Source organism: Carcharodon carcharias, chromosome 9, assembly GCF_017639515.1.
Source record: "Carcharodon carcharias isolate sCarCar2 chromosome 9, sCarCar2.pri, whole genome shotgun sequence".
NCBI lineage: Eukaryota > Metazoa > Chordata > Chondrichthyes > Lamniformes > Lamnidae > Carcharodon > Carcharodon carcharias.
The window spans coordinates 150,183,792-150,209,161 of NC_054475.1; the positions used below are offsets into that span (position 1 = coordinate 150,183,792).

General features: G+C 42.4%; 1 protein-coding gene across 2 annotated transcripts in view; it reads right to left on the reverse strand.

The window, feature by feature from the left end:
- Positions 1–11,989: 11,989 nt before the first annotated feature.
- The window catches only part of col4a5 (collagen, type IV, alpha 5 (Alport syndrome)), a 375,390-nt gene continuing 362,009 nt past the window's right edge, over positions 11,990–25,370 (reverse strand). For both annotated transcript variants that reach the window (XM_041195247.1, XM_041195248.1), the window contains 5 exons: positions 24,813–25,025; positions 22,696–22,873; positions 18,161–18,275; positions 15,499–15,671; positions 11,990–13,332 (listed from right to left, as the gene is read on the reverse strand). In XM_041195247.1, the coding sequence (XP_041051181.1) occupies positions 13,251–13,332; positions 15,499–15,671; positions 18,161–18,275; positions 22,696–22,873; positions 24,813–25,025 (761 nt within the window). In that variant the 3' untranslated portion in view covers positions 11,990–13,250. The remainder of the gene's footprint in view (positions 13,333–15,498; positions 15,672–18,160; positions 18,276–22,695; positions 22,874–24,812; positions 25,026–25,370) is intronic.

Below are 25,370 nucleotides of genomic sequence, written 5' to 3' on the forward strand. Positions count from 1 at the left end.
CATCATGTGGTTGTGGCACTGTTTTGGGTTTCTTAGTGAGAGCATTAATCTATAGATACTCAATTGGCTAGCATTGCCAATGTTCAATTCTTCAATGGAAATGCACTGAGTCCAGTACATGGAAATGTCAGATTTCTCTGTCTGCTGAGGTGCTCAGCCAATCTACACATTATCTTCTTGCCTTAATTTCTGTTTCACCTTCAGAGAAGGTGGGATAATTAGCTGCAAGTTCAGGAAAATGATTGCTTGTCCAGGTGAAGAGCTAGGTACCAGTTGAAGTTAAACAGCATTGTGTTGATAATGATTCACTGGGCTAGTTTTAGCATTAGTGTTGATGATCTAGTGCTAGTAATTAAGGATTTGCAACAGTGTTTAATTGAATTAGTCAATAATTTTCTTGGAAAATCCTGCAATAACCAGCACTATAGACTGGAGTGCACTGCTTTTGGACAGATAGCTCAAGAGGGTCACAGATTCAACCTCTGATTTGTGCTGAGCTAACTGATCTCAGTCAGGATAGCAATGGGATGCGAAGGTTGATTGCACTATTGTGCTAAGGAGGGTGAAGAAATCAACACATTCCCATGCCTTATTAATTTCATCCTTGTTTTCAAATCCCTCCATGGCCTTGCCCCTCTCTAGCTCTGTAATGTCCTCCAGCCCTACAAACCTCCAAGATCTCTGCACTCCTCCAATTCTGGCCTCTTGCAGATCCCTGATTAATATTGATCTGTCAATGGTGATCATGACTTCAGCTGCATGGGCCCTGAGCTCTAAATTCCCTTGTTAAATCTCTCTGCCTCTTGACCTTCTTCTCCTTCATACAATATTCCTTAAAACCAAGCTCTTTGATCAAGTTTTTGGTTGCCTATCCTAATATTTCCTTACCTGGCTCACCACCAAATTTTGTTTGATAATGCTCCTGTGAAGTACCTTGCGACACCTTAGCACATTAAAGATGCAAGTTGTTGATGGTGATTTCAATTCACTGATCCCCTCCAATTCCGCGAATATTAAGTGTCAAGGCCAGCTGTGATGCCTTGATGTTTAAATGGTCAACTGACATTCATTCACTATTCAGCTTCAAACACAAAGAATGGTTGACGTTTCGAGTCCTCATGACCCTTCAACAGAACTGTTCTGTTGAAGGGTCATGAGGACTCGAAACGTCAACTCTTTTCTTCTCCACCGATGCTGCCAGACCTGCTGAGTTTTTCCAGGTAATTCTGTTTTTGTTTTTGGATTTCCAGCATCCGCAGTTTTTTTGTTTTTATTTTTAACAAAGAATGGTTTACTGGGTGAGTTACTGGAGGTCTGCAACTAAATTCCTACATACACCAATTCCTTTGCAAACCAGTGATTGAATCTGTGACCTCCTTGACCTAAGAGGGTAGAAGAAAACAAGGAAATGTAATTATTGGGTAACAAGTGAAGTTGGGTTTGTACAGCACGTGTCAATTCAGTCATCAGCCGCTCTTATCTGCCACTTAGTGGCAGCAGTTTAAACATTACTAAGATTTCATTTTCCCTGAACACATCAAAATTTAAATACTAAAAAATTCTTCAATTTTTATTTTTTATTGCTTCATTTGTACAATAACTTAAATCTCAATTGCATTTTTTTAATATTTGATTTAGTTTTGAATTTCTTTTTGCTTTGTTTCCACAATTTCAGTTACGACAGTGGCTACACTTCCTAAAGCATTAATTAGCGGTGAAGCTTTTTAGGACATCCTAGGTGTTATTCACATGCAAGTTCTTCCTTGTCTCAGTTTATATTTTTGTTTAATCTGCAAGTAACCCCAAAGGTGCTGGTGTAAAAGTGATTAGGCTCAAAAGGTTGCTGAAGGTGCGTGTAGAGATGAAGAGGGCTGAATTCTCCTGGCCCTGAGGAAACAAGTTTGGAGGCTGTGGTTGGGGGTGGAGGTGGGTCAGGAGGGGAGGAGGGGAGCCACATCAGAATGACTCACCAATGCATTCTTACCTCGGGGCCTTTCCCAGGGGCAACCTGGGAATCAGGTCAGCTGCTCTCTCCATAGAGGAAGGCAGCCAATTAAGGCCCCATTTAGGGTTCATTTTGTGATGCCAGTGGCGTATTCCCTCAGTCAGAGCAACCCCCTGCCATGTGTGGAGTCTGCTAAATTAACCAAGGTGGCCTATCCAACGGCCAGGTGGATATTGGGGTCAGAGGTTCCATGCCCCAATGACAGGGCCATTGAAAGGCTGCAATTTTATTTGAAAACAATCCTGTGGAGTAGTTTCCCCTGCACTTTTATGGCCTCATTGGCTTCAGGCCTCATTATTTGAGGACTTCATTGCAGGCAACCAGGGGCCCCTCCCTGGTGAGAAGCCCTTGGCGCCTGCCTGAATCAGCAGCACCTACCTCTCCCAATGGGGATGCCACTTGACATTACTGCAAGTCAACCAATTAGGCCTCCAGTCTCAGGAACCTGTCTGGCATTCTTAGTAGGATGGAAATTTCAGCTAGTCCAGACCAGCGATATTGAATCAACCCAGGTTCATGGCCATCTCTATGCTAATTCAGTCTCATGTACTGTTAGGCTTAGCCAGGTCATTATTAGTCACTGTTGCAACTCCTCCAGTGAGACACATGCAATGCAAAGAAGTGAAAGAAGTAATAGCTCACAGCAAAAGTGAGGCCCCATTTCAAAACAGATTTTACTTTTAAATATCATTTTTATTTTTTGTTCCTCACGGAATGTGGGCTTCGCTGGCTGGGCCAGCGTTTGTTGCTCATCCCTAGTTGCCCTTGAGAAGGTGGTGGCGAGCTGCCTTCTTGAACCACTGCAGCCCATGTGTTGTAGGTACACCCACGGTGCTGCTAAGGAGGGAGTTCCAGGATTTTGATCCAGTGACAGTGACTCATGCAATGTGTGGAAGATCTCCATCATTTACTGCAGCATATTTGGCCTACAATAGGCCATTCTGCCCTTCCGCACCTATCAAACTCAGATTCTTATTGTTTTAGAAAAAAAATAGCTCACCCTAAACCTGTCCCCTTTCCAAACACAATCAGCCTGCCATTTAAGGACACCAAAACAGTAAAGAGCCAAAATAGGACACAGGAGCCCCTTAGCTGAAATCTCTAGTACGTCTGCTCAGCTCTCCTGTATAAACCCAATGCAGTGTTGAATTAAGTGTAGCCAAGTACAGCTCAAACTTGGTAAATATACAATTGATTTGTGAAGCAACCTCATGTGAACCAGGATTTATGTAAACTGCAAATAAGTCAAAAAAGTCTAATATATAAATCATGGTATGAGCAATTCAGCCTAATCTAGAAGAAAATACCCAAAAATATTCCTCATGCAAAGGCTAAGTATCCCTGGAATTTGTTCACACCCATACTAAATGTTAATAATCAAATAATTGGGGCATATTTCATTATTACGTCCTGACTTATACGTTGGAATGCATGATCGTGGGTGCTATATCAGCTTCCATGTTTGGGTTTGGTTGTACTCAATTACATCAGAAGCAAAAATTTAGGCAAATCACATTGCATCTTGAAATGTTTTTAATGCTCCAATTAAAAAAAATTGACATTTTCAGACAGATGCTTTGTTCATTGCAAGGTGAAGAACTCGATTGCCTTTTGTCATTTTGAGTACATGATACTGGAGGCAAGTGACATCATCCCATGAGTGAAACTAAAAACACTTTCTGAAGAAACTTCCACTTCTCTTTTCGAACTTTTTGATTCTTCTCTCCTGAAAATGCCAGTTCATTTTGGATACAATTCCACAGACTCCTGTTACCATTCATTAACTTGAGTAAAGTTCATATATGTCCTTGGCAGATGATAAGGAACAGAACCTGGCTAAGTGCTGAATCACAGAAATGCTAAGAAATCTGCACTGCAACATCCCACAAGGTTTCATTCCGAATGTAGCAAGTTTTTGGCATTGATGTTACATTTTGTTTGAATCTTCTGAATGACTCAGACAGATTGCTCATTTACCAAAATTCCTTGGAGGGTTTGTGCATGAATAATGTTTGTATTAAAGTCTAACTTTTCTAAGGCCATGTTGTTGATGAGGTAACTTGCTGCCGGTTTAGACTCAGAAAATTTATCCCTATAAGTTATTGGTTTTGCAGAAAATACCACTTCATTTCTGGAATTCCTCTCACATGTGCTTTTTCAACTATTGAGAAATGTAGGTGAAAGGCCATCACCAAAATTGAAGAAGAAATAAATCAAGAAGTAATGATTAAAGGATCCTGAGTTAACCTTTTAAAAGCCTGAAAATTGTAAAGGAAAGTTAGGACTAAGGAGATGTGTTGAGTTCCACAATTTTAAGATTCTGGGAAAGACTAGGGCCAAACTTCCTTTGGGGCCATCTTGCAAGGTACCTGGGAGATGAGGCACGCAGGATCAATGCAGTTAAAACTCCTGGCCTAGATCCTGGCCAGACCATGCACTGAAACAAGAGTACAGTTTCAGCTTGGAGAGACCTGCGGTTGCATTTTAGCTATTGGTATTTGCCAGGCCCTTAGGCCCAAAAACTATACAGTACAGGGTGGGGTGGGTAGGTAAAGAACTCATCTGCAGGCACTACCTGTCATCTGGAATATTTCTGAGACTCATGCAGACACCCCAGTGCAAACTTCAATGCCAACCTTTTGGAGGACACCTCCATTTGGATGGAGTATGGTAGGCACACAAGTGAGATGGGAGGCTAAGAACAATCCCACCCATTTCATTTATATTCTAACTGTGCCTACTTGTGTAGTTTGCTCTCTATGGAAACATGCATAAATCCCAGGGCAGTATTGTGCGGCCCCGCCATAGCAGAGCTTCGCTTGCATTTCCTGTTCACTGTCACTAGGAACTGAGTGCTCCACAGACATGACTAGGAGTAAAACCTACCCTCATGAGTTATAGAGTAGGAGAATATTGAACTATTCCCTCCAAGCTTAACAATTCTAGTAACAGGGAAGCAAAATATTGCAAATGCTGGAAACCTGAAATAAAAACAGGAAACTCTGGAAATAGTCAGGGTTATGATGTGGCAGATGGTCTGAGCTAGGCGGATCAAACCCACGCGAGAAACTTGATCACGTGGTCACAATGATTTTGCAACTTGTATTTTATTGAAATGCATGCCTTGAATTCAGTAGTAATGAGTCCACCCAGCCTTAGAGGTTTTTTTTTAATAAAACTAAATTAAATGTTTATTAACAAAAGAAAAGATTTCAAGCACATATGTAGGTCTACAAATTACTACTATAATAACTCCTAAAACCCCTAAGTAACTAGCTCCCAGTTACACCTCTGTTAAGGCAACAGTAAAAACAAATAGATTTAAGCAGATAAAAGCAAAAAACTGCGGATGCTGGAAATCCAAAACAAAAATAGAAATACCTGGAAAAACTCAGCAGGTCTGGCAGCATGAATATATTCACCTCTTTTCTATTTTTACTTAGTTCTGTTGAAGAGTCATACGGACTTGAAATGTTAACTGTGTTCCTCTCCACAGATGTTGCCAGACCTGCTGAGTTTTTCCAGGTATTTTTATTTTTGTTTTAGATTTAAACAGATCCAGGCAAAGCAACACAATGCCCTAGACAGTCGCATCCAAAATGAGTTTTCTCAGCTTCAGTTTCTGTAGACAGCAACTTGATGCACAGTGGCTGGAGGCTTTTCACACTTGTGTTAGATCTTAGAATGCCTTCCCTTCTTACACATAGCCTCATCTTTATACATGTTTCTCCCTTTTAATAGAAATTCCATTTCTCCCGTACGTTTTTGCAATTTTACTTTTCTCATAATATAAATCTTTCTTAGTACTAATTTTATCAGTAATCTTTGGGAAAAGTAAACACACTGTTTGGCTTAGCTCCTTCTGGCTAGATATAACATCTTACCATCTCTTTGAAATTCAAACTCCTCTGTTTTATCTAGAAATGCAAATTAGTTTACACTTCACATTCTAAAACATCCATGTTTATGTATTTAGTATTTCAAACCTAGCTTCCTTTTTGATGACTCAAAGCCTCCAGACCAGCTGTCTCCAATTCAAATAGATCCACTATTAATCCACTTTTCAATAAATCATGATAATATGAAAATTATTATATTTTCATTACATCAGCAGATCTGTTAGCATCTGTGGAGAGAGAATCAGAATTAATGGTGTGATCTTTTATCAGAATTGGGAGAAGTTAGAAATGTAATAGGTTTTTGAGCACGTGAAACAGGTGGTCATGGATGAAGAACAAAATGGAATGTTTGTGATAGGGTGGAGGGCAGGAGAGATTAAATGACAGAAGATTTTATCGTACAGGGCCAAAGTGAGTGATAAAGAAACAAAGATGTGTCTAGAGGAGGTGTGAATGGCTGCCATACAAAAGAAAAACAAAGGGTATAAGAGAGAAATAAGAGAAAAAAAACAGGAAAGAAAAATAGAAGAAATGGAGCAGTGGTTATGATCTAAAATTGTTGAAATCAGTGTTGAGTCCAGAAAGCAGTAGAGTGCTGAGTGGAAAGACATGGTGCTGTTGTGCTTGCGTTGTGTTACAATTGTAAAGTTTATAAGATTGTTATGTTTTGGGACGGTGTCTTTAAATTTAAGGTAAAATGAAATGGGTCGTGTGTCCTGTTCTGAAGGCTGCCCGACAGTGAGCTTGTGTGGTTTGATTATTAGAGAGCAATGGAAGGCTGAGATTGTTTTACTGGGAAGAAGGTGCAAGGTATTTATGCTTGGAGACAATGGCAGCAATCTGTTTGTTAATAGTGGAGACCATGAGTCTCTAAAGTCCCAGAAAAGTCTTGATAATGTTAATTTGTAAACAGTTGTTTTAAACTGTCCATTTAGTTCCAAGGTGAAAGAGAGTTGGGGTCAAGAATAGCAAATCAGCATTTTTACCCGGATGCAAAACTAATGTGTATCACATTGCCATGGGGAAGAGTGCAGAGCAAGCCAGGTTACTAAGGATTCCCTATAAATCAAAGAATATAAGTGACAGACAGCAAATTTGTTTGGTCAAAAGAGATATGAGGCTGCTTGGCTTTACAAACAATCATTGCTGAATGTGGGAGGCAGACGGTCTCTCAGGAGGACAGGCTTTACTGCTGGTGGTGGATTTAGAAAACTCTCTGAAAACCAAGAGAAGTGCCTGGAGGTGGTCACTCAAAGTTACTACTGGGCGAAATGGGGAAATGCAAACCCCTTGGAAGTTGGGAGCAACTGTGGACTGTTTACTATAAGGACTGTAATTCTGTGGAGAATGTGATATGTGACAAGTATAAAAGGGGAACATTCCTTTCTGTAATTTAAAGCATAAATTGCCTAGAAAAAGAAAATAAGGTTTATTTAATAGTGCTTTTTAGCTATTTGTTACAGTAAATGTTTTAAAATGTGAAATTGTGTCATGTCATTCTTTTAGCTATTAACTGGAAGTTCATATTTTTTTAAAGTTATCAATTTCTATAGAGATCTTAACAGTTGAGCTTCATTGGAACAAGGACAGAAAAGTCAAAGAGTGGAAGCATGGTGGAGAACTAAAATGGCTGACAACTGGAATCTCAGTTTGCTTGTGATTGAACCAAATTGTTCTGCAAAGCAGTCACTCAAATGCATTTGGTTATTGTGATTTAGAGACCACATCGTGAGCTGTGAATACATTGGCCTGAATTTGCATCCTCTAGGCAGAGTGGGAGTCAGGAATATTCCTGGCTTTGGCCCACCATAGCAAAAACCCCCCATAGCACTCATACTCCTTTGCCAAGCTCTGCTCTTCCACCCACCCCGATTGTCCCTGATATCCACAATGCTAAGCTTTGCCCCCACACCCACCCCTTATGGTCTCTCATGTCCCCAATGTTAAGCTGTGGCGTTCCACCCACCACCACCCCCATGGCTCCTCTTACTCCCAATGCCGAACTATGGCACTTTCGTGCCTATCAACCCACTATATGCTGTATGGAACCAATGAACCCTATAGTAACAGTAGTATGTGTAAAAGAAAAGCTTTGAAAAGTAATTCATTCATAACTTTCTACTGTATTTCACTAGAAGGCAATGAAAGTGTTAATCATCCAGACTATTTAAAGTATTTTAAAAAAAGACCAGTGTTTGAAATCACTTAACCTTGTGTAAATAATCATTGTGAAATTGAACCACAGAGATTAGGGAGTCTGAGCTGTCAATTAAACAATGCTTTCTCTGTGGTGCAGGTATTTCAACAAGATTAATGGTTTTCTGATCTTTCATCCAAGCCTCATTACGTATGCTTGGCCCAGGCAACTATTACTCTTGTTGAAACAGCTATGCCCCAGAGAAAAACATAGCCTGAGCTGTCAATCAAGCAATCTGTGGTCAATTTCAAAATGCTTATTTACACAAGGTCAAATGGTTCAAAGGGCATGTCATTTTTTTTGTTATTGATACTTTGAAGGGTCTGGATGATTGATACTTTTATTGCATTCTAGTGAAGTTACTTTTTTAACATGGTAGAAAGTTATGAATGAATTACTTTTTAAAATACATACTACTGACACTATAGAGTTCATTGGTTCTATGCAGTGTATAGTGGGTCAATGGGCATGGAAATGCCATAGCTTGGCATTGGGGATATGAGGGGCCATGGAGGGGGGGAGGGGTAGTTAATGAAAGGGTAGGGCTTGGCAGTGGGGGTAGAGGGGACATGGAGGGTGGGTGGAAAAGCAGAGCTTGGCATTGGGAATGTGAGGGGCCATGGGGACTGGGTGGAAGGATAGTGCTCGGCATTGGGGGTATGAGAGCCATGGGAGCGGATAGGGGAGCATGACCTGGCATAGGGGTCATGAGGAGGACCTTTTGACCTTGCTTTTAAAAAGCTTTTGAGAGGAACCAACCTGGACCCTTTAAAGGCATTCCTGAAAACTAGACACCCCAGGAATGGGGTTGGGAGTCCTGGAATCAGGACCCAGCCGTCACTTTTAAAAGTCTCCCCAGGCGTTCCGATACAATGAAAATCCACTCCAGTACTGAAGCCTAAATTGAAAGAAGTATAAATAAATCACTGTTTCACCTGGAAGGGGTCTTTGGGGCCTTGGATGGTGTAAGAATGGGCAGGTGTTGTTAAACTCAGTGTTCATACATTGAGGAAGTGATGATCCTGAAGCTAGTCTTTTCAGTAATCCAGGTTTATTCCCAAGACTACAGTGTAAAGGCACAAAATCCTTTTGTTTTCCCCTACACCCAGTGTGAAATGGTTTTTATCCACTTGCAATAATTCCCTAATCTTTCCCCAATTGGTGGCTCTCCATTACAAACTTAAAAGCATGCATGATTCCAACATTAATAAGTATTGCATCTCCAGCAATTGCATGGAAAGGGGGGTGGAGGACAGGAAGTATAAGGGTGACTGATGAGTAAATCAGAATGTTGAAAAGGGAGAGGAGGGGAAAACGTGTTTGGTAGTGGTATCATACTGGAGGTGGTGAAAATAGCAAAGGATGATCCATTGAATTTGTAGGCTGATGGGGTGGAAAGTGAGGACAATGAGAATCCCATCGTGATTCTAGGAAGAGGAAGGGGTGTGAGTATGAAATAAAATGGATGCTGTCAAGGGCCCCGTCAACCATAGTGACGATGGGGGAAGTCTTCGGTTAAGGGTAAAGATATATCGTATAGAATGGAAGGTTGCATGTGTTCATAGGAGGTTTGCACGTAGGAGGAAGAGTATTACCACAGAATCTTGATATGGATAACTCATTTTTGTCAGAAACATGAGTCAGGATTTCCAAGACTCCATTCAGATTTCCAACTGAAAATGCTTCTGTATAAACTGTGCACACTGATGCAGAGATAGACAACGTGCTGAAGAACAGAATGCTATTTTCGGTTTAAAGACTGTAGTTTTATTGAAGCTTTTTAAAATACATACACTTTACCATACAATACAAGCCTTAAGGTATGTCCAGGTACAAATTGTCATAGGCTAAACAATGGGAACAATCTAATCAGTAGCAATTATAATGTAGAATTGCTAAGTAAAATGTATTTCAGAAACCAATTTATATTGAGAAAGCATGTCCTGCCTCCTGAAACACTTATTTGCAATAGAGCTACTGGCCCCAATATTGAACAGTATGCATGGGGAAAAAAATAAAGAAATGAAATCTCTCCATCCCAGACCCTCTAATTTGCTCCACATTCTCCTGGAGGATGTGCATAAACTCAGTATACTAAAGCATGTAACACACTGCCTTCATCCCAGTGAATTGGCTACATAGATGAAAAGGGTACAGAACTGGCTTTCATTGCTCTTTTTGCATACTCCCATAAATGGATTCCACACATTTAGCTTGATTAACCAAATACACATATACATTACTCTCTTTACTTCACAGTTTTGCTGATGAAGCATGCATGGATTCAAATATAGCATGCCAAAAGATACAACAATATAATCTTAATTCCAACAGCAGATGACCGGTACAGCACTTGTCTGGAACCCCTATATCGAATCCTTTGGTTTCTCCCAGTAAAGCTGGCCAACTGGTCCTGAATTACAATCAGTTCCATTCTGTAGAATTGTGTCTGCTGGGATCTGGATTAAAACGGTTTAAAGCAGGGTGACACATTAGTATACCAAGGGCTGGATTCATCCAGTGCTGGGAGGCTCCAAATAGAAATGTAGAGATCCAAACAAGGTCAGGTCTCCAGAAAACCACAGATGAGGAAAATTGCCCTATGGTCTAAATGTCGTTTCAGAACTTGGTGAATACCAAACCATAATCATATTGCCTCTGCATTAAAATTATGTGGCATTTTCAAATCAAGTCTTTATTTTGTTTCAATTGTTTTTATCATCTTGGCTTTTAAAAGAAAAGTAGTCACCACTGGAGGAAAACAGCCCAGAAGAACGGTGGATGAATTTAATTTTTGTGATGAGACTTGCAAGTAGCCTGAAGTTATTTGATCTTCATGATGCTCCTGCAACACTAAAAACACCATCACAATGATTACATATAAAGATATCCAAGATTATTTACAGCATTTTTCAAGAGCCTTTTAAAATTGAGTGGAGGGGAGAAGCTGTGACTTTTCTGTGACTAGGTGAATTAGGCATGAGTCAGGTCATCTTACAGGCATCCCCTGTGGCTGCCAAAAGCAGGCATTAGGCCCCTACAGAGGTCAAATGGGAGACTAATGTCTGTTTTAAGACGCCTGCACTAAATTGGATAGCGCAGAGTGAAATAGAAGCTGTTGTTCTGATGACAGGGGTGCTCCCACTGATTCCAACCCACACATTATCAGTTCATCCCATTGCTGCTCCAGCTCTACCCACCCCTCCCCCAAGCCCATGGGAATTACCTTAGGTTAGTGGCAGTGAGGCAGAGGCTCAACATTGCAACATTGTAAAATGGGTGGATACTGAACAGTGCCAGCACCAGTGCTGAATAATGTAAATGAGACCCAACTTCAGGTGATAGCCATCAGTGCACCATCAATGGCTACGTGCACAAAAATAGACCAGAACCAATTTCTGGATCATACAGTTATAACCAGCTGACTTAAGGAGCAACAAAGGCTCTCCGACAGGCTGCAGGTTAGAGGCTGTATGGCAAACAGTAGCACTATTGGATAAGCTCACTATGGACTGACACACCATGAGACTGGCACACCATGGTCAGGATTTTATGGCCCCGACGCAGTGTCTCTCCCCAGCGGATGCGGCAAGCCATTTAAATCTCCATTCAGTTTGGCGGGACCGTATATCCCACTGGGTGGGAGGGGCTGTAAAATCCTGGCCCATGTCTTGAGAAGTGGGACTTTGGATTTCTCCAGTCACTCATCAACAGGTTGCAAACAAGATCTGCTAGGCCATGGGAAAGTAGGTGCATGAAGGTGGGAGAGATCTAGGGTGGAAGAGGGATGGGGCGGGGAAAACTACCTAACAGCTAAAACGGGAAAATAAAATTACTTAAAAAAAAAAACATTTTTATAAGTTAATGAAAATAGTTAAAAGACATGTATTTTTAAGTCAATGTTTCCTTTATTTCAGATTTGTATTTTTTTTTGTTTTATAAAGCCGTTTGGAACTGTCCTGGATAATATACAAGAAAGAACACTTTTGGAGAGAGGCACATCTTTGCTGAAGTAAAATAAATGAACCTTTGGTAACCTTTCTGTGTCGCTTTATGGTAACGATGGTGGGAGAAATGCAGAAAACTAGGACAGAGTGAGATCTGATTTGATTGCAAATGGTTTATAAACACAGTTTAATCTCTCTTCACAGGCACTTCTTATGGCTAATCATTATACATAATTTTAGACAATACAAAAAAAAAGTATATTTAACATTTAAAGGCCCCTCCGGAAAGCTGTAATTATGTAGCACAGTGTATATTTTTGCATATTAAAAACCCCTGATCATAACTACAAATACAACTTTTTACAATTTCCAAAAAAACTTTTAATAATTGAAAACTGCAGCTTATAATGTTTTAAAGGGAGGACAAAGGGTTGGGAGAAGAGAATATTTTGAAATTGCCTGCAAAAAAAAAACAAATCAGTAGTTCAATAGTAAAGTGGGGAATCCCGTAAAGTGAATCCAATAGTATAAAATACTGCAATTTTTTTCCACAATTCTACTACTTTTAACAAAATAGGTAAAAATGCTAATTGAGCCGGTAATATGTGAAGCACAACTTGATGTTACTGGTGATAATTGTGACGCTGAGATTCTTCAAGTGATAAAAGCCTGGATACATCATATACACATTTTTCAGTACTTACAAAAAAAACCAAGGAAGTAACAGGTTGATTATTAATTATTAATATTTAAGAACCTGGATGCAGTAGTTGGTTAGTAGCACCATGAGAAAAAATTGCTTTCAAAAACAAACAAAAATAAAATGAAGATGTAAGCAGTCTTGTTGTAATGTTTTCAGTGCATTACTCTTAAATTGACAGAAAGTGCCATTTCGGGGGGTCACCTCTTCCCGCTAATGAAACAGAAGAATAGGAGGCACCACTGTTTCTCGTTCCACAACGCTGCAGTTTCCTCGCTTGTTACTTTCCAAAATGCACTGATTACTCTTTACATGAGGTACGTACAAACGAATATTATGTGTGAACAGTTTTTTTTTGTTTTGTTTTTATGTTTGTTTTTGCTTCGCACAGTAGCACCATTGTAAATGGAAGACAGAGCGCCCTACAGTTTTTTATTTATTGAGCTGGTTTTCTTCTTCTCAGCCGACCTCGGTTGTTGTCTCAATGCCGGAAGCCAATGCATTACGTCCTTTTCATACACACTTGACAGCGGCTCACACGTGTTCGGAGTTCTCCAGCTTTCAGAGTCTCAGATTGTGGCTTCCTGTTGTGCAAAAGGGATAAATGGGAAAGTAAAACCTAACTAAGCAAAAGTAAGAGAGACACTTACACAAATATAATTACCCATTCTTTACATCCCAACATGACCACATCCCTCCTCTCTTGAAGGCACTGACATACACTGGGCAACAGGCCCTGCAGTGTTGCAGGCTTCACAATTGCTGCCACAGTGAAGCCAGGTCATAGCATCTTGCGATATCCATGCATGCATTTCCAGAAGGGCATATAACATAATGGTCTGAAATGAGGAACATTTCTTGATTTCCCCTCCCTAGCTCAGAAACTCTTGAGACCAGCTGTAGCTATCATTACTGCTAATTCACTACAGGTCTAGATCTTTATTCCTCAATAGCACACCAATAATCATTTTAAATCTGCGGCCGTCCCCCTCACTAGAATCGCTCCATTCACAGTCACTTTCTACCCATCAGAGCCATGGGAAGTGGCATCTGGATATTTTGAATGATATAATAATTGAGCCAAGGCAAACCCAGTAGCTTAGGCCACTCAGCTCCAGATCTCATTACAGCCTTGGTCCAAACATGGACAAAAGAGCTGAATTCAAAAGATGAGGTGAGAGTGACTGCCCTTAACATCAAGGCTGCATGTGACCACGTGTGGCACCAGGCCCTAGCAAAATTGAAGTCACTGGGAACCGGGGAAAACTCCCCACTGGTTTGAGTCATATCTACCACAAAAGAAGATGATTGTGGTTGTTGGAGACCAATCATTTCAGTTCCAGGACATCGCTGCAGGAGTTCCTCATGGTAGTGTCCAAGGCCCAACATCTCCAGCTGCTTCATTAATGACTTTCCTTCCACCATAAGATCAGAAGTGGGGAAATTCGCTGATGATTGCACAATGTTCAGTACCATTTGCAACTCCTCAAATACTGAAGCAGTCCATGCCTGCATGCAGCAAGACCTGGACAACATTCAGTCTTGGGCTGATGTGTAGTGAAAATGTTACTTGCTACTTTAGTGCCTGGCAATGACCATCTCCAACAAGCGACATGATGGGTTGAATGGCCTCTTTCTGCACCATAACTTATCTATGGTTCTAAGAGAGAACCTAACCATTTCCTCTAAGTCCCACCATCCCAGGGATTACCACTGACCAGAAACCTAATTGGACCAACCATATAAATACCGTACAATTCTGTGGCAAGTAATTAATCTCGTGACTCCTCAAAGCCTGTTCAACATCTACAAGGCACAAGTCAGAAATGTGAAGGGATGAGTGCAGGTCTAACAACATTTAAGTAGCTTGATACCATAAAGGACAAAGCAGCCCATTTCATCAGCACCCTATACATCACTTTAAGCATTCACTTCTCCACTGGTGGCGCACAGGGGCAACAGTGTATACCACTAACAACAGAAACTTTCCAAAGGTCCTCCAACAGCATCTTCCAAACCCATGACCTCTACTACCTAGAAGGATAAGGGGAGCAGATACATGGGAACACCACCACCGCCACATGTGGGTTCCCCTTCAAGCCATCCTGACTTGGAATTATCAATCGCTGGGGAGAACTCGCTTCCTAAAGGCACTAAAAGTCTTCCTAAAAGACTCTGGCAGTTCATGAAGGCAGTTCACCACCACCTTTTAAGGGCAACAGGCATTGGCAACAAATGATGGCTTTTCTAGTGATGCTCATGCCCCATCAAAAAATAAAGGAGAAAATAAAAGTTCAGACATCACAGAATCCATTTTCAGATCTGTGCATGGACCTGGGAGGCAGCCATTTTAGGATTTTCACCAGCCTGACTGGAGAAGTGCCCATGCAGGAATGTCTAGGGTCAGTTTAACTTTAATGATGGAAGTGAGATTTCAGTGTCAAGATTACTTGCGACTAGCTGTTGGTGGGAAATCTAAAACGGCTTCAAAATAAAAAGCCCTGCAGCCAAAAAGTAGGTCAACAATTGCTGTTGAGATTCACATATAAAGAATCACCACTTGGTTGAGGTACCAGAGAACTCCTGGTGATGCGGCAACACGACTCAACAAAAGGTGACAGCTCCGTTTATGAAAAATTAACAAAATTAAGCAGCAGCAGTTTAGCGATTGTACCATTATCTAAAACCAAATAATAGGACATTTGCATTCAAAGGTGCAACTGATTGCGACAATTTTAGCTATTTCTCACCTGAACATCTCCGCCACCTCAACTGTAGCTAGCCAGAAGCTGTACGAGTTGGCATAATAGTTGCAAGTGCCCCGGCCATGGCATTCGATGAACGGTGCAGATCGGAATTCCTCCAGGCAGGAACCGGGAGAAGCTAAAGCTTGGCCAGATCCTTCAGCACCAGCACTAGTGTGCTGTGAAAAGCAACAAAACAAAGCAGAGGAATACTTTTGATGTTTCAACCCACTTAAAGTCTCATTGCTAATGTTGCTGATCTTTGAATGATATTTAAGGTGTATACTTAAGCCCAACTCTCAGGCAGCAGCACCATCATAGGAACTGCACCTGTTTAAATTAAGCATAGCATCATCAATGCATGCAGGGATGTTAAATAAGTCTACACAACTGACATCACGTGGGTGGTATGTCCCACAGAGATTTAGAGATGTTTGGCAGGAGGTTGCTAACCAATGCAATTCCAACAACATATAAAGCAGGACCTGGCTACAGTGAAAAAAAATTCAGCTGCCTCACAAGGTGTTTTGAGATAGAGAACTCCCCACTTTCTTTTGAACTTAACTTACTGGGAATCCTGGAATTGGGTCCCACCCATCATTTTAAAAAAAAATTAATTGACAGGCATTTATTGCTCATCCCTAATTACCCTTGTTCAGAGGGCATTATTGTGGATCTGGAGTCACAGCAGATTTCCTTCCCTAAAGGACATTAGTGAAACAGATGGGTTTTTAACGACAACTTCCAGATGTTTACTAAATTCAAATTCCACCATCGGCCATCCCCCATTTAAATGGCTCTGGATTTCTTACGACTCTGTGAAAATCCAGGCCATATTGTCACCTCAACCAAAACCTCTGTACGATATTGCATGGATAGTGGCCTATTGTAATGTCATACAAGCTACATCCTAATGCTCACTTCTCTTCTCTTTCTCTCTGTCTACCAAATGACTTGGAGTCCAGAGAGAGGAAGATGCAACATTGCTCTTTCTTACTGGTGTGGAGCAGGTTGTTTGTAGTGTCGAGGCTGCATATTTGCAGGGACTATTTCACAAGACTGTGAATGAGAAGGTGTTAGGGGACATTGCATGGTGCATTTAAAGTGCCAGATTTTGACAGCTGGCTCTTCAATTTCACATGTATCTTTTCCCTGAGGAGGCTGAAGGCCCTCCTCCCATGACAGCGCCATGTATACTCTGCATCTCACATGCAGCACAACATTTGGTTCAGCTGTACCAGAGGAAGGCCCAGATCCACTTAAAATTAAAATTGTCATTTTACAGACTCCCATAACGTGCTGAATCCTAGCTTGGATGGACGGTAAATGCAGATAAGGAATGGTTGGGTCAAATAGCCTATGTTGCAACTTCTATTGTGTTGCTAGCTATGGACCTCATAGTACCAGTGTTGAGCAGACAAATGTCAATGGCACACAATGGCCATAAACCAGACCAGCAGTGGAGTCAAATGATTCAACCCCATACTTCTTTTCAAGGGTCAAACAATGGGGGAATGGTAGGCAAAATTATACTGTAATAACAGCATCATGACGGATAATGACCTGTTTGACCTGTGCACACTTGCTGCAGAATGATGCAGTGCTTTGCCACTCATGGAGGCTTGAAAGTAAGAATGTTCAATCAATGATTGTCTGAACCTTGAGGAATTCTATAATCTGAGTAAATACAATTCTGCTGTGTGCGGGTGTTCATTCAGGAAGTGATAAAAGCATTTGCTCTTACAGACAAGGCATGATGCTTCTAAGGACTACAGATTGACTGATACAAGGTTGCTCCTATGGCAGCCTGTAAACAGTGTGGTGCAAAGATATTCATGGCTGCAGCGAACATTACTGCAACTGACTACTTGCCCTGTACGTTGGTTGCAGATAGCTTGCATCTGCCAACACAAGTTTGTCTCTGCCTAGTTGGATAACAGTCATTTCCTCCTACATAGCTCTTCAGTCAAGTGCAGAGATGCAGGTTGGGGGCTTCATAAGAACTTAAGAAATAAGCAGGAATACGCCATTCAGCCTGAGCCTGCTCTGCCATTCAGTAAGACCATGACTGATCTGATTGTGGCCTTAACTTCACTCTCCTGCCTGCTGCCCCTTACCCTTGACTCCCTTGTAGAACAAAAATCATTCTAACTCACCCTTGAATATATTCAGTGACCCAGCCTCCACTACTCTCTGGCGAAGAGAATTCCAAAGGTTAATGACCCTCTGAAAGAAGAGATTTCTCCTCATCTCAGTCTTAAATGGAAGACCCTTATTTTCAAATTGTACCCTCTAGTTCTAGATATCCCTCACTTCTGCATAGCGCCTGTTTTTTGGACACCATATGGGCTTTAGACCTGGGAAAAATTTCCTCAATAGAAAGTAACTCAACATGAGAAAGATGTTGGGGACAAAGCTCAAACGATTATGTCTTTTTATGGGTACATAGTGGTTTAGGCCAAGCCTACATCGGACACAGTTTAAACTTGAACAAGAGTTGCCTTCCTTACTGTTCTTTGTGCTCCCTGTTACTTCAACAACTATGACCAGCTTCAAGGCTAGTCTTTGCTGCAGTCTTTGTTAAAAGATGTGGTGAGTGTCCTGAAAAAAGGGGGTAAGTGTGATGGGTAGACAAGAAAAAAACAGAAGAGGTCAAGTCAAAGCATACCATCATGAAGGAGTATCCAATCCACAGCGAGGCCCATCCTTCTGGACACAATGGGATCTGAATAGTCTGACTATGAACCGCTATTACTAATGCTGGGGCTTCACACACACTGCACCTATAATAAGTAAAATCAGGATTAAAATTTGCATAACCTGTTTTTCTTCTTCTTGCTGTGTTTCCTTTAGGCAAGGCCATAAGACCAAACTGGCCAACACATTTGACAAAACATTAGGAACATAAAAAATAGGAGCAGGAATAGGTCATTTGCCCCTTTGAACCGGCTCCGCCATTCAATATGAATAGGTTTCTAAGACTGGTATATTTCTGTGAGGAAGGACTGGTTCTGAAAGCTTTCCTTCCCCATGAACAGAAGTCTGCAACTGTGTAACACTCCAAGTAAGGCAAGAAAAAAAAACTCGGAAGGATAATTAATGGAGAGACCTACAGTCAGTACTTTTAAAGTCTGAGATGATGACTCTGGTTTCTGACAGGGGAAGCACTGAGAGTGATTCAAGTGAATATTAGGGCTTCAGAAACTGAAGGGTTCACACCAGCAACATTTTGAAGGTGGCAGAAAGCAGTGATGGCAATGGATCAGCTATGGGGAAGGAGGCTCAGCTCAGTCTATCAAGACACCAAGGTCCTGAAACTCTTGATTATACTGAGGCTGCAGTTGGGGAGGAAGCTGAAGTAAAGGTTAAGAGGCACACAGCTGCCTCTGGGAGCTCAGGAAAATATCTAGTTAATGGGAAGAAAATTTCTTATCTGAGTTCTAAAGCTGGACAGGCAGATGGTGAGGGTGGTAGCTGGGCAATGCTGGAGATTAACTGGTGTCTGGGCATTGTCCACGTACATCAGGAAGCTGATAGCTCACTTTCGGGTGATGCAAGATGTAAATGTTGATAGGAGTGGACCAAGGACGGAGCAGGTAAAGAGCTGAATAACCACTTCATGAGACATAAGGTAGCATTAAAGTAGCAAGCAAGATCCAGCTTGAGGCCCATTCCATTTAGAGTGCCGGGCCACTTTAATATATAACTGGAGAGTTGCATACCCCAAACAGGTGATGCATTGCAGCTTGCCAGTTTAAGGTTACCACAATATCGGATGGCCTGGGACCATCGTGGCTGGCAGGAACATTGGTCCATTGGGAGGGTAAGGGGGGGCGCGTGGAGAAGCCTGGTGCAGCAGCAGTCCACATTATTCTTCTGGAGCTGGAATGGATACACCTGCTCCTCCTTTTCAGGTCTCTTCTACTGTACCAGCAGTTTTTACTGAGCAGTGTGTTAACAATGTCACATAAGCCAGTCATTGTAGGTTTGCTTAGAGTAATAAGGGTCTTGCTTATTTTGGGCCAGAGCTTTCAATGATGTTTTCGAAATTTGGGATTTGCTAGACGGACTGCAAGGGTTTTGTTTCTAGTCCTGTACATTCCCATATTCCAAAGTGTTTAAACATGTAAATGAAAGAATTATTTACAGTGTTTTGGAAGTGTGACTATTAAGTGCATCACAGCATCAGAGCTGGCCAAGGTAGTTTATAACTGAGTTATGCAGAGCAAGAAGATTTAGTCAACAATTTGTGCTGCATTAGTTAATCTCAGGTAGGGTGTTAGTAATGGGACTACAGTTGGCCACAATGCCACTGAGCTGGCAGGGGGAGCTACTGCCACAGTTCGCCAATCGGTGACCCCCTGCTGAAACACATGTGTATGTGGCAATTGGATGAGGAATGAATCGTATCTAAATTATGCTCACTATAGTCAACAAGCCTGTTGGCACCCATTGTCTTAGCCTCACATGTGGAAGAATGGGCTAGGTAGCTGAACTCATGGAACTATACTTCAGCACGAGTCAACACTTTCAGCAGAGGGAAGGATGTTTGGAGTAGGGAATAAAATGCATAACAAAAGGCAGTGCTGTAAGTGGTACAGTTTAGTGAAGCGCCAAGCAATCTACCAAGTGCCTGACCTTAGCACTCTGTAGAGTTAACCAGGGCTGCTCATTTACAACAGCGTTAGTGAGACTTTTGTCAATCCAGATCCTCAGCTCATAAATGAAGAATTACACTAGGGTCTGGATTTTCAGACAAAGAGGTTCTCCAACTGCACAAAAATGATGTCAGAGGCCCGAATTCAATAGTCCCACTCCCCCGCCCCCGAACCTGACATCTGCCATTTTCACCGGGGATTATGGGAATGGGGGGCACATTCTAAATTGCACATCCGCGGGTCCCGGAGGCAGCAGTCCATATAAATCAGTGGCTGCCTCTACACATGTGATTTTGGTGGAGTAGATACCTGAAACTGGAAGTGTACAGATTAGACCTAGTAGGAACAGATCCAGATTGTGGATTTGTTGGATAGCCAGGGTATCCTTTTGGAGAGTAAGATACATCTTTGGATATGGTCTTGGGCCTCTTTGGGAGAGGTTAGGTGCCCTTTGTTGGAGGTAAGGTACCCTTTGGAAGAGGTACAGTACCCTTATGGAGTGGCCAGGTGCTGTTTGGGATTGTTAAAATTAGACATGAATGTGTATAGTAAAGTGCATAAACTCATTGGAACTTTCAAAGCTGTCAAAATACGGTCAAACTGTCAAAGAATAGTCAAAACACATAGGCCAGGGTTTTCCCCTTGGCGATTTGGAGGCAGGGCCCGGTCGCTGAGGGGAAAATGACGCGGGAGGAATCCCCGACATCATTGCTGTCCATTTAAATTCTTAGGAAGGCGGGCAGACAATGAAATCAGCTGTCCGCCCGCTGACCTGTCAATAGCCAATTGAGGCCATTGACAGGCTATTTAAATTAATTAAAGACCTGCCCATCCAACCTTAAGGCTGGCGGGCAGGACAGGAGCCCCAGCCGGCTCCAGATTATTGATGAAACTTCATCCACCGGCAGGATGAAGTTTCATGTCCATATTTTAAAAAATTAATAAAATTTATGTGGTCTTTATTAACATGTCTCATCTCGTGTGACATTGTCACATGAGGGGGACATGTTAATAATTTTTAAGTTTTTGTATTTTTTAAGTTTTTCGGACTGTCTCTGGTCTCCCTGAGACAGCGCTTTGTCTCAAGGAGAAGTGTGCTCTTCTGCGCGCAAGCGCGAAAAAGCGCACTTTGACAGCTAGGGATTCCCTCTCCCCCCATGCACAGGAAGCGCACAGTGCTTCTCGTCGGGGATGCCGCTGGGCGGGCCTTAATTGGCCTGTCCACTTAAAATGGTGGTGGGCCCTGTTTCAGTGGCGGGGGTCAGCTGCCCGCCCGCCGCCAAGCCGGTGGGGCCCGCCCGCCATCTAAGGGCAGGATTCTGCCCATAGGAACTGTCAAAGTTCATGGGAACTGTCAAAGCTGTCAAGGGGTTTATCTCTGCTGGGCTTTAAATTTTAAAAAAAGTGCTGAGTTTTAAAAAAAATCAGTGCTGGTTATTTCACTCTGACTGTTGATATAAGCCTGAGGGTTGTTATTTTAGGATTTGTGCCGCATGACGCATTTTATAACCTAACATTATCACAGTGGGGTGCCTGTTATATGAGCTGTTTGATTGACAGTTCCAAGCGGTTAAAGAGTAGAGATGTTTGTTTTCATAAGGGAAGGACTTAAGCACTTGTGAAATCTTTGTTTGCATAAGAGGTTAGTTGAAGGAATTTCAATGTATTGAATTATTTTTTATCAATGAGAGTGTTTTTTTAAATAGCAACATCATCCATAACCATAACTTTATTTAGTTTTCCCATGGTGGATACCAGATGTGTTGGCATGGAGGGGTGGGAAGGGTATGGGTTGACACAACGTTGGCATAGGGGCTATAAATGGCCATGGGGATGATTAGGGGACATGAGTTGGCATAAGGGGTATGAGGGGCTTGAGGGTGGGTAGAGGGGCATAGCTTGGCAGGGAGGGTGGATAGGGGGCATAGATTGGCATGGAGACTATGGGGGCCCAAGGGGTGGTTACAGGGGCATAGGTTGTCATAGAGGGTATGGAGGTCCCTGAGCGGGCTGAGTGGGTGGCTTGAGGTGGAATGGGTTGGCATGGATGAGTCATTTGGAGTGTGTGGGGATTGTGTGGGAGAGAGATGCTTTTTGTTTTATTGTTTTTTCTCAATTTTTCAGAGAGTGCCAGCCTGCCTCTGCACCCAGCAGCCTTCACACTCATTCCAGGGATGGCTGGCCCGACTTCTAATTCAGCCCATTCTCCTGGAACGAAAATCTCAACTTCTGGGCCTCTTTTTCCCGGGTCAGGTTCGCAAACCGGGAAATGTCTCGACTCTGCACACCTGACCCGGGAGTGAAAATCCAGGCTTGGGTTTCTGATGAAACAGAAGTGGTAAAATATCGTTCAAAAAAATTTGTCTCGTACAAATTGTGGAGCATTATGGTGGGTGTACAGAAGTATGCTGTGTGCCTAACTATACCTATCTATGTCTTCCATGCCATGTACAAAATGATTGGATTTGTAAAAAAATGGCAAAGAACAATTTCCTTTTGCCATTATATGGCAGCTGTGACCAGCTTGACAGGCATAAAGGCTTACCTGCTGATGAAGGGTCGGATGTTCTCTCCATTTACTGGGGCCATGCTCATTGGCATTGGCTGAGGTGTTGAGAGCCAATAGGAGTAGTCATTCCTTGAGGCAAAGTTACAGACATTGTTGATGTTACAGAACATAAATGGCATTGTGCTGAAACGCCGCAGACAGCTCCCCGCAGTTCCTGAAACAACACATAGCAATACATGTAGAATCATACAGCACAAAAGCAGGCCATTCAGGCCATGATGCCTCTGCCAGCTCTTTGAAAGAACAATTATATTTCTCGCGCTCCCCTGTTCTTTCCCCATCACCCAGCAAATCTTTCTTTTTCAAGTATTTATCTAATTCTCTTTTAAAAGTTACTCTTGAATCTGCTTCTTATAGGCAGTGCAGTCCAGGTCATAACAACTCACTGCCTAAAAACGAGTTTGCTTAAATTTGTATCCTCCAGTTACCAACTGTAAACTGAGTTTTAATGGGCAAGTGTGTATTCAACTCAAGTACAAATAGGAATCCTTGGCCAGCTTGCCAGTTAGGATTGTCTCCTACATGGATCAAGGTTCTAGATACCAGTTTACTGTGTGTCCATCCTCTCTTCCAGCATTGGTAGCAGAGCTTTCAAAATTGTGGTCTTTCCCTTTTCAAACCCCTGTATTTGGTTACATCACTCCTCGTCTTCAAAGGTTTCCCCCAACATTTGCTTAATTGACCATGTCTTGCCACTCCAGTTAATGCTTCTTACTCCTGCTTGTGTCTGACCACATTTATGAAATTTGGACCCACACTTATGAAGTTCTTTGGAACATTTCCCTATGTTAAATGCATGATAAAAGTGTAATATTTTTATTGGGACAGTCTCCTCAAATTCCGTTAGATGGATTTAAACAGAAATGTATTTGATGTGATGGTTTTTTCTTTGGCCTGACTGTGATTTTTACTACACCAATGATAAATCTTGTAATTAAAAATATGTAAAAGTAACCGACAAGTAAGGTACCTCCTGCTTAAACCACGATCTCACAGTGTGTTTTCATTTCAGTGTTGTTTGTAAACTAGGGATGTTCCCCATGTAGTGCTGCCTCCATTTTTTAGTGCAATTACTGCACATGCTCAAACTAGCCGCTTAGCCATCTCTTTTCCCCTCCAACATTCCTGATCATCCCCACAATCCCGGCCCTCCAGCTCATTCCCCCCCACCCCCAATTCCAAACCTCCCGCTTGCTGCTTCCTTCCCTGATCCCTCCATTCACCGCTCCAATCCCGATACTCCTGCTTGCCCCTTCCTAACGACTCACCGTTTCCCCCTTCGACCCTCCCACTCACCCCTTCCCTTCTCAGCCCTCCAGCTCAACGCTTCCCCCATGCACTCTCCCACTCGCTGCTATCCGCCCTGTGCCCTCCTTCGCACTCGCAGCCCCTCTCACTCCTTCCCTCATCCTGGCCCTCTTGCTCCCTTCCACTCACCACCCGTCTCCTTTGCTCACCCCCCTCTTGACATCCCTTGCTCACAGAGACGGCTTGGTAGAGGGTCATTGAGTGGGGAGGCGATTGGGAAACAGCAAGGGTTCAGGAGAGGGGCACAGGGAGTGGGAGGGTCGGGAGGAGAGGGGAGCAGGAGGGTTGGTGGTGGGATGTAGCAAGCAGAAGGGGCTGAGAAGGAAGCAGAAGAATGGGGATTGAGGTGGTGAGCAGGATTGGGCAGGATAACAGCGAATGGGAGGACTGGGGGAGGGAAGCAGCAAGTGGGAGGGTCAGGGAGGGAAGTGGTGAGCAGGAAGGTTAAGGAAGCAGGAAGTGGCGAGCTGGAGGTGGGAAGTGGTGAGCTGGAGATAAGTAGAAAGAGTTAGTAAGTTATTAAAAGTTAGTAATGGTTTGTAAGAGGATTTTTGGGTTCAAGGCAGTCAATAGGTTTTTAACATAAAAATTACAGGTCAGGTACATAATCCACCCTTATTACATGTTTTCTTATAGGTAAGTGGTTTTTGTTTAGCACGCTGCTTTTTTTAGGAACGCACTGGGAATGCTAAACGAGTGATAGCTATATTGAAGAATTAACAGAATATGATAACATCCATTCATTGCATTATTCCGACACCCCAACAATCAGAGATAATTCTTACCCAAATCTTGACCATGTGCTCTCTCATTTCCTTGCACATAAAGCAGAGAGAACCCATCATAGATGATAGAAGTTCCAGCAGGACAGGATGGCACTTCTGTTGACTGACTGTGTCGAGTAATCAAGAATCCGTGAGCTACGGGAGCAAATCCAGGAGGCCCTGGCACTCCAGGGGTACCATCTGGACCAGGTGGGCCTGGAAAACCCCTCTCACCTGTTCAAAGAACATAGTCGGATCAGCTATGATAAGAGCAAAATACTGTGGATGCTGGAAATCTGAAACAGGATTGGAGGGTCACACGGACTCAAAATGTTAACTCTGTTTCTCTTTCCATGGATGCTGCCAGACCTGCTGAGTTTTTCCAGCATTTTCTGTTTTTGTGTCAGGTCAACTACATTAGCCTGAGTGAGTTACTAACACAACTTTAGTAAAGTGAACGATAAGATAGAACCATAGAACAATTCTGGTGCAGAAAGTGGCGTTTCAGCTCATTGTGTCTGAGCGGCCAAAAAGAGAAAAAAGAAATTAGCCGTTCATTTTAATCCCACTTTCCAGCAC